Raw genomic sequence first — 9,685 nt, forward strand, 5'->3', positions numbered from 1 at the left:
CGAAGTGGTTAAAAGTTACCTGGGTACTTTACATAGTTAAAGGAGTTTACCGGAAAGACAAGTCTGGTGCTTTAGAAGTTCAGTCGAAGTCAGTGAGGTCACTCGCGATTGTCTAATCAAAGCAACAGTTTTAATTATGATTTTTAATTGAGAGGAATATATTAATTTTGACGCCGAGTGCGCGTCGTTGGATCCGCAGCATTTGGATGCAATTACAAGTTGATTAACCTGTTTCGGGATATCTGTAAGTATCTGTTAATGTACGTTATGTACTGTTTTCCCGGATCTGAGTTCACTCTTTCACGAGGAGTAATGAATAGCTGACATGTTGCCGCAATGCTGGAAGGCGACCGTGACTGTAAACCTGAGCCGGTCTGTATTATTCAGCAGTAAGCTTGAAGTCACTGCCTTCCTTTCTTCCTTCCTTCCCAGTCAGCTGTTAGCTAGTCATTAATCACGTGGAAGCTAGAGCTATGCATTCAGCTTGTGGCAAGTATGTTGGTTTGTTCTTCATTCTTAAGGATCAACAAAACAAAAATCAAGACTAGTATTTCTTTCCCAGACTGTGTTTTAATTCTTTTAAGTTTTCATGAATAGCACTAGGCTGGACAAAAGTGTTACAATCTGCATCTAATCCCGTATAGCACATTAAAAATATTCATCATGTATCTGAAATGTAAAATGAACTCTAAACTATACACAAACACGCTCATAAAGGAGCTTGCATGCATATCACCCAGATGTCAATAATTCTAGATATGGAGGAGTCCGATGACTTGTATGACGTGCGTGAGACCAATGACCCCTCTTGTTGGGAGGACCAGCACCCCCAGTGTCTGCAAGACGTGGCAAAAGTGGAGTGCCTCAGGAGGAAGATCAAGTATTACTTCATGAACCCCTGCGAGAAATACCACGCTCGTGGACGCAAACCATGGAAACTCATACTGCAGATCATCAAAATCGCCATTATTACCATCCAGGTACACGGTATTCTAAAACATGATCCAAGCAATTATGATCAGTTCATTTTATTGTGATCTACTGTTAGGGTTGCCAACTCCCTGAGAAATAAATAAGGGACACCTCGTGGCCAGGGCCGGGCGACCCAGTTGTCTTCACCCTTCCCAGTGTGGTGAATTTTTTAGCTCTTTTTTTGTGTGTGAAATTATTTTTTTTAACCATTTGACTTGAATTTGATTTAAGTAGATGCGTATTCTTTGTGATATCAACACATGGGAAACAAAAATCATTTAGCCATTTATTTTTAGCTCAAAATGACAACATTAACACAATAAAACAGGTCTCTTTCTTAAACAGAAGCCTGTCATGCTTAACTTTTGATAATAAAAGTAAATCTTTCTTTAAAAGAACTCTGTCCTGCTTAACTTAAAATTATATAAATTAATAGAAAACAATAGAAAGAAAAATATTCTTGTAACAGTGCACATTTAGTGCATTTAGTGCAATTGGCTTCAGCAGAGGCATTATTTCAGCTTTTGCTCCCGTTTGTAAACCCACTTGTTCCCATGATTACGCGTCATAACTCATCATCATTATTCATCTATGTATTACTTTTATGTATTACTCATCTATTTGTTGTAATCATCTATCCTTGCATTTGTTTATTACACAAAATAAATTATATTATCACACTTCTGGCCACATAGCGCTGATATTCACTGCACATGCCCATTTTAACCTTAACCAGAGGGTTTAAAAACAAACAAACCAGTGTTTACCATATCTGGTTCTCCGAGGCCTGGTAGACAAAAATTGGTTAAGGGTTCCCCGAGCTTTCACGCCCCTCATGTTCTTCATGTGCTCACCATTAGAAGCACGCCTATGGAAAAAGTGCGCCGGCACACAGTGCAGTGCGCTTTATAGATGTTATCGTGCACTTTTCCAGCCAGGTGTTTTCCTTTTCCCATTCTTCCCTGCACTTTTGCAGCCTTTTTTTCTTTCTCTGAGAGGAACAAACATTGCTGGTCTAATGCCTGGCTCACACTGTGCGATTTTTGGCCCATTTTGAGCCGATTTTTGAGTCGTGCGACCAATTTGGTGATCGGCCCGATTTTGGCCTTCATCGTGCATCGTGTAGTATACGTGGGGTAACGAGAAGCGATTAACACCTCACGACCAGCTCCCGATCATCAATCGCTCGTGAGGGTGTCACCGCAGCCGCTCACACTGCTCACACGCAAACACGTAAACGTCGGTGAAAAAGACGGAGCAGCACGGCTGTGCAGCGTGTGATCTGGACTCAAGCGATGGAGGCACAACTTGTAGAACTTTGGAAAGCTCATCCGAGCCTTTTCGATGTGGCATCACCAAATTATCACGACCACAACAACCGTGAAAATAGTTGGATTTACATTGCTGCTCAATCACAGCTGCCTGATCATGTTTGTCATTAGTAATTTAGCAAAGTTGATGGTGGTGTGTGTCTGTGTGAGTGAAAGACAAAGAGGGAGAGCGAGCGACAGATTTTCTGTTATAACCTTCATTTTATGGAGGCACAGTGTGACTCAGGTCGCATCAGAGCATCGGGCGGTATAGTGTGAGACCTGCATCGTGACCTACGAACTTATAACCCATGCGAGCCAATCGTGCAGTTTGAAAATCGCAGTGTTTGCCCAGCTTCAGGTGTACTGTCGTCTGAGACTTGCACCGCAGTGTCGGCGTTTGTTTCCCTGTTGGCCATGCTTTTTGTTGTGGTCATCTGTTGTCTTCCGGTATTTTCTCCGCAAGCGACCTTTCCTCAACCAATGAGATGAGCGGTAATCTGAATTGTCATACTCGAATTGTCATAAGTGTGCTGTCAGCTCATTGGTCACAAAGCAGGGGCGGGGCTGGGAATTATGTTTTCAAACAAAGCGTTAATTACATTAAAACTTATAGACTACTTTTGATTCTCACTGTATTACGGGACAAAGTGCGTCCCTTATTAGCTCAATACGGGACGTGTACTTTTGTTTCTAAATACGGGACGATTCCGTTTTTTAAGGGACGGTTGGCAACCCTATCTACTGTCCTTATAAGATTTATAATTTATAAGATTTATATTATATTTTTTCCCTACTGCAGCTGGTTTTATTTGGGCTAAGCAACCAGATGGTTGTCACTTTCAAGGATGAAAATCTGATGACGTTCAAGCACCTCTTCTTGAAAGATTATGTGGACGGAGGCATAGCTCCGTATGCTCTCTACAGACAGGCGGATGTTTATGATCACATTGAGTACGTCATTCAACAGGTGACTAAAACTTATCTATAAATGAGAAAATAAACTAAGAAGCTTTGAAATGGGTTTACTTTGGTTGTTTGAAAACACAGCTTTACATGTGCCTTAGTTATTGTTAATTATTGCTGGAATTTTACAATTCTGCATGCTCGTATGTCCAAGCGTCTTACAGGCTAAGCTTGTCATGGGATTGGACTTTGGTCATGTCGCTTGAATCAGTATTTTAGTCGTGTTGATTATGGGTCATATAGTAAATGTGTTTTTAAATAACATGTCGGTTACATAAACCTCCTGTGGCAAAATGTTAGCAAAGTGTCAACTACCTTTTTGTACTGTTCATTTCCAGTATCGGCTTCTGCACAACATCACATTAAGCAATCATGAATATGAGGAAAAGCACAGTGTCTACACCCCGCTGTTACTGTGTCAGGAGTTCTACAGGAACGGGACCATCTACCCTTCAAATGAGACCTTTGAAATTGATGCTCATGTGGACACTGGTAAGCATGATTAATATTTACAGGAAAGACTCATAGCAGTATTGCTAAAATACACTGATTTACACGTAAGCCAACTGAAAGATTGCACACTGACTCAAACAAGGACTCAAAGATTTTTGCAATTTGTAATCATATAAAATTATATTGTCTAATTATCTAAAGTGTAGAAAAAATAGGGTGCTGAAACTACAAAGAATGATGTTGACAGTGTTAGCAAAAATGATAAACTTTGCACAACAGTGCCTTCATTTTAACCTAACCAGCTTCATGAAGCAGTCACCTGGTGATGTTTGGGTTTGCCTTATAGAAAACTAACTAACTAAAGCCTCTTCCAGAGTAAATAGATAACTGACACATATTGACAGCTAAGATAAACAGTGGACTAAACGACTACACTCACTACAGAGGAATGGCAGCCAGAGTCACTTATCCTACAGCTGCCACTGTTGCATGGATTATGCACTGGAATTGGAAGTAGTAAGAACACAGAATTCAGTTGACTGTAATATGCAGTCTACTGACATCTAGTGGTGAGATTCTGCACACTGCACCTTTAAAGTAATCTCATCACTTAACAGCACCTCAGATTAGTTGATGAAGCCTGCACAAATTGCAAATTGGTGCAAAGAAACCTCCCAGAAAGACTAATAACAGGAGAAGTTATCTGTCCAAGAAGCACAGTAAATGGGCATTAGGTCAGGTAAAATGCATGGAGGATAATTTATCAAGGAGCTGCTGGTGGCTTATTTTATTTTCAAGGTAACACTTTGACTACCTCAGCCTCCTGAAGTATTTCCCTAGTACAGTGTATAGTGGAAACATCAGTTGTTTTTAGTCAGCAAAAGCACGCCTCCAGGCTCTGTAATGAGTGTTTGACCGATTGGCGCCATGATTGAGGGCTGCATCAATACCGCTGGCCTTCACTGAAATCCAAACCTAACTGATGTTTGGGATTGGAATGAGTTGGACCGTGAAGTGAAGGAAAGGCAGCCAACAAGTGCTCAGCACTTTTGGTAACTCCTTCAGCACCGCTGGAAAAGCTCCAGGACACGAACTCATGAAGGTGGTTTTGAGAAATAAACAGTGGAAGCTTTGAACAGCATAAAAAGGAAAACATATTTGACTTTAATTTATAGACAATGGAATCGAATATAAAAATAAAAAAATCCAATTAGGTCTAATGGGTTTGTTTTGTTAATTTCTGTCTGTGTTGTGGCCTGTCTCTACTAGAGTGCCTCAGAGTTTATCCCCAGCCAGTACACGAAGCGCTTCCACATTTTAAGTTGGATTTCATAAGGTACGGAAAAACATTCGATGTTTTCTTTGACTTTGCTCCCTCGCTGTTGTTGCTGTATGTGCATTTAAATCAGCTGTCAGCTCATGTGCCTGCTCTGTCTTCCAGGTTAATATCTGTCAAGATTACATTTGTTCTCAAGGCAATAAATTTGCAGACAGTGAGACATCGAGAGCTGCCAGATTGCTACGACTTCACTCTTATCGTATGTCATTTGACTTTGTGGCTCCGTGAGCATGAGTGGATCACGTCAGACTTTGACTCTTACTAGCAGTTATACGATGTATCTGATGTGCTGTATCACTAACGCTAACCCTTCACCGTGACAGTTAGTACTTGTGACTCTGTACCTAAACAAAGCACAGAGAGTCTTTATTTCTGAAGTTAATTCGAGTAAACAAATTAGAGCAGTTTAGTGGCACACAGCAGCTGCTGTTTATATAATGAATGTTATCTTTGAGGCCAGGCAGATAAATGCTTGGCTATCAAGTGTGGCTTTAAGACTGGAGTGCTTACTCTTTCCTCTTCTCCAAATACGACTGTTTGGTTAACAGATCACTTTCAACAACCAAGCTCACAGTGGCCAGATAAAGGTTGATTTGGAAAACGAAGTAGACATCAATGAATGCAGGCAATGGAAAGTAACTGGAGCATGTAAGTTAGATGAGCAGATTCTAGTTTGTACAAAGCATCTGGTTGGAGATTTTCTTTTTTTCATTTTGATGAACATTTTGAATTCCTGTCCTCTTTCAGATGATAGAAGCATATACCTGACTGTGCTGTTTGACTGCCTCATCATTATAATCTGCATCATCTCCTTCGCCCTGTGCACGCGCTCGGTGATCACTGGGATTCAGCTGCAGCTCGTGAGTAAAACAAAGCGGTTTCTTTTGCTCAGACCTAAAACAGACTGTGATTGTCTGATACATTTAAGTTCATTGTGTACACAAGTGCAAGAGAAGCCTTGTGTGTAAAACATTTTTAAACGTGTTCGCGCTCACAGCTGATTCTACATCTGACTAGGCTCGGCAACATGTTTTTGGCATCATTGGAAAAAAAAAGATATTGTAATTCAAGTGAAGGGATCTAGTGAAGTGAAGTGGGAGTAATATTGGCCAATCAGGGAGCAGATTAGGGTCCTGAAAGTCTATAGAGGAAGTTGGATGTGGCAGCTTAAGCAGTGGGTTAAGCAGAGGACTTGTGTCTGGGTGAGTGGGATTTTAATCCTTGCTGAAGTCAAATCAGACTTATCTTAGCCCATACAAAGTATTTGCTTCAGCCTGTGCTCAGCTGGTAGGAGGGGCTTAGGACAGTTTTCACTAAAAAAACAGTTATTCTGTGGTATAACGGCAGATAAGAGCTTGCCGTTGTCAGTTTTTACTTTGGGTTAGATGAGTAACACTTGTCTATACTTAAAAAGTATTTCTTTTTAGTTTTTTTTATATAGCTTTATGACTATTGTGGCAGGAAAATGAGTATCTAGCTAGTAGCCAGCTGTATTCTGCAACCTCTCCACCTTCCAGTGAGTAGACACAGAAAGACGAAGACAAGGAGAGCAGTGGAAAGAAAGCTCCAGAACAGAGCAGAGCAGTCATCAGGGAAAATGGATATGACATTAAGTCAGATGCAAGATGAAAAGAGGGGAGGTAGGATATAAGAGGTGGGGGCAAAGCAGGTTGCACATGCACAGGGGCTGTGTACAGGTTAAAGCAGAATTTACAGTCCCCGCAAATGTGTCTGTCTGCATGCACATTTCTGTTCAGACATGGAGCAGAGAGGGGTTTTCACCCATCGTGCATGCACTCCGCCAAAATCCCACCTGTGCTTTAAGCAGATGGTACATGCGTTTATCACGCCGTGGGCACTTTTCATTGTTCTAACACTTCAGGTCGCGTAAAATTCGCTGTTTTCCACGGCTGACTGACGGACAAACAACAGCACAGGCAAAAGCAGCTCACAGACCAGTTGTACCACATACTCTGTACCTCCATCGATAACAGAGCTCTCTGCAGGTAGCCAGGACATCCCTAGACTGTGAACGCACTACCCCCACTGTACCATAAATTCCACTTAATCCAACTGACTGTAACAAGCAGTCTCTGTATTTCATAGCCAGTTGGATTTGTAGAAATGTGCTATATCAGTTGATCTGGGCTGGAACCGAGATCAGCTGAATTGCTGGGATTACAGCTGAGTTTGACTTGAAGAAAATGATAAAGATTAAATTTTCTTATGGCCGAAGTACAGCTCAACTTTGACTTGACAATGTCCTGCATAAACACTTTTCTCACCACTCTTCAGTACCAAAACTACAAACCAAAGGGAACATTGTGTCCACCTTTCTGTGTCACCTGTTCATTTCCTTCAAATTCTCCCTACATATGTTATCATAATAATATCTCATTCTCAGAACTAATAATATCCAGTTCTAATATCATCTGATCTTCATTATTCTGTTTATTAGTTTTTTACGTGCTTGCGTTTAGATCACAAACAAAAGCCTGTAGTGATTAATTCTCTTTAGTGATTCAAATTACAACCCATGTTTCTTCTTTTAAACAGGAGTACAGCCGTTACTGCAGGAAACACTTCAGCAAAGAGCTGTCGTGGTCTGACAAGTTAGAGTTTGTGAGCGGCTGGTATATCCTTATTATCGTCAGCGACACACTGACCATCATTGGTTCCCTTCTCAAGATAGAGATCCAAACAAAGGTAATAACATTTTAGCAAGTTCGTAATTTAAATTGTGATAGCCGTTATTATTTTCTGTTTGATGCTATAAGTATTTTTTTGAGTTCATCATTCATGTTTTTTTTCCTCCCAGGTCCTCACCAGCTATGATGTGTGCAGCATCTTCCTTGGCACAGGCACCATGTTTGTCTGGATAGGGGTGATCCGTTATATGGGATACTTCAAGAAGTATAATGTAAATCTGTCACACAGTAGTAGATTTTTTGTTTTAATAGACCTCCAGACATGATTAAACATGTATAAAATCCTTTTTTATTCATTAGAAAGGGTTAAATAATTAGAAACATTTGTTCATAGGTCTGAAAAGAAGATGCAGCTTTTCTTATTGTCTTTGTGCATAATGGCAGTGTGTGAAAGACTAAAGCTTAATAGGATCTCAGAATACTTTAAGGTCTCTGAATGGCCAGTTGTGGGAAAACTAGACCCAGTAAACTTGAAGATATTCTCGAAGAGAGAATGATTCACAAACTTTTGTGAATCATTGTGAATCACGTGTTCATTTCCAGATCCTCATCCTGACACTCCGGGCAGCTTTCCCAAATGTTATTCGTTTCATCTGCTGCGCGGGAATCATTTACCTGAGTTACTGTTTTTGTGGCTGGATTGTCCTAGGCCCGTATCATGAGAAGGTAACAAGCATTGTTCTTAACACAAAAAAGGCCTGCTTTACTTTACTGAGGCCAAATTAACTTTTTTTAAATCAATGCAGTGGGGAAAAAAAAATTAACGTGGTGCTCTGTAAATGTCTTTGCAGTTCCGGACGTTGAACACTGTGTCAGAGTGTCTGTTCTCGCTGATCAACGGAGATGACATGTTTCCCACTTTTAAGAACATGCAGCAGAAGAACAGCCTGGTGTGGATGTTCAGCAGGGTCTACCTCTACACCTTCGTGTCACTCTTTATCTACATGATCCTCAGCCTTTTCATCACACTCATCACTGACACCTATGACACCATCAAGGTATTGCTACCTTTCTACTAAATTTGTCATTGGTTTTTGTGTTTTTTAAATGCACATTCTGCTTTGAATGCTGCAGAAGAAAGTTTTAAGCGCAGGTCTAACAAAAGGTTTCTAAGAAAGCCTTAATAGTTGAGATGGTGTCTGAAAGGCTTAACAAGCATGCACTCTGTATCTACTGTCACTCTCCGACTTGCATCATTTAGCAACAGCAGCAGAGTGGAACCCCAACATCAGAGCTGCAGAGATTCTTGTCAGAATGTAAAGACCTGCCAAACTCTGGGGCGTACAGACTTGACAAGAACAACAGCTGTTTCCTAAACTGCTTCAACAACAGGTAAATCCAGACTTCTGCTCTATAGCACTTCTTTGCTCTTTAGTTGATATTGCACCGCTTACCTGAGATGTCCGTTGGTAATTAAACTTGAGGTGCAAGCGCAAATTTGTCATATTTTTGTAACAGAGACTCTCCCCCCACCTTCCTTTCAGATGCAGGAAGTATCGAACTCAAGAGAGGCTGACTTCAGAGGCGTGACATGATTTCATTGTGGAAACGCATTAAAAATTATAATTAATGTGCACTTTAACCTGTTATATTCAGTTACAGAGGGATTTTTTAACCTGACTGAACACATCTGGTTAGAAGTGAAGCACTGTGATGCACTTCTAGTTTCATATGAACACTGTATGAAAATGTTTTTAAATCAAGCACATCATACTGGAAGTTGCAAATTCTAGGTAATAAATTAAGGTTCAATGAATAAGTTGAAATGTGTATTAAATGATTTTATTTCCCCATCATCAGGAGAAGGTATTAGTATAAAAGCTAATATTGTAGCGTTTTACCCTTCACATTAGTTAATCCTCTGTAAAATCTTGTTACAATTTAAAAAAAAATAATCCCATTTCATTTCACGGTAATAAGACAACCCATACATCTGT

General features: G+C 40.4%; 1 protein-coding gene across 3 annotated transcripts; it reads left to right on the top strand.

The window, feature by feature from the left end:
* The first annotated feature begins 33 nt into the window (after positions 1 to 33).
* On the top strand, positions 34 to 9,643 carry mcoln3b (mucolipin TRP cation channel 3b). 3 transcript variants are annotated; one of them, XM_085138873.1, is made up of 14 exons: positions 38 to 244; positions 741 to 980; positions 3,085 to 3,252; positions 3,587 to 3,740; positions 4,971 to 5,037; positions 5,143 to 5,239; positions 5,589 to 5,688; positions 5,788 to 5,900; positions 7,597 to 7,746; positions 7,859 to 7,960; positions 8,292 to 8,414; positions 8,540 to 8,746; positions 8,950 to 9,080; positions 9,233 to 9,643. In XM_085138873.1, exons 2-14 carry the CDS (start codon positions 741 to 743, stop codon positions 9,276 to 9,278), a joined length of 1,698 nt encoding a protein of 565 aa, XP_084994999.1. In that variant the 5' UTR covers positions 38 to 244; the 3' UTR covers positions 9,279 to 9,643. The 3 variants fall into 3 exon arrangements, with proteins under 3 accessions (XP_084994997.1, XP_084994998.1, XP_084994999.1); XM_085138871.1 differs by having other exon boundaries at positions 34 to 244; positions 4,971 to 5,239; XM_085138872.1 differs by having other exon boundaries at positions 35 to 244; positions 757 to 980; positions 4,971 to 5,239.
* The last annotated feature ends 42 nt before the right edge of the window (positions 9,644 to 9,685 follow it).

The sequence above is a fragment of the Neolamprologus multifasciatus genome, chromosome 17 (assembly GCF_963576455.1).
Source record: "Neolamprologus multifasciatus chromosome 17, fNeoMul1.2, whole genome shotgun sequence".
In the NCBI taxonomy this organism is placed as follows: domain Eukaryota; kingdom Metazoa; phylum Chordata; class Actinopteri; order Cichliformes; family Cichlidae; genus Neolamprologus; species Neolamprologus multifasciatus.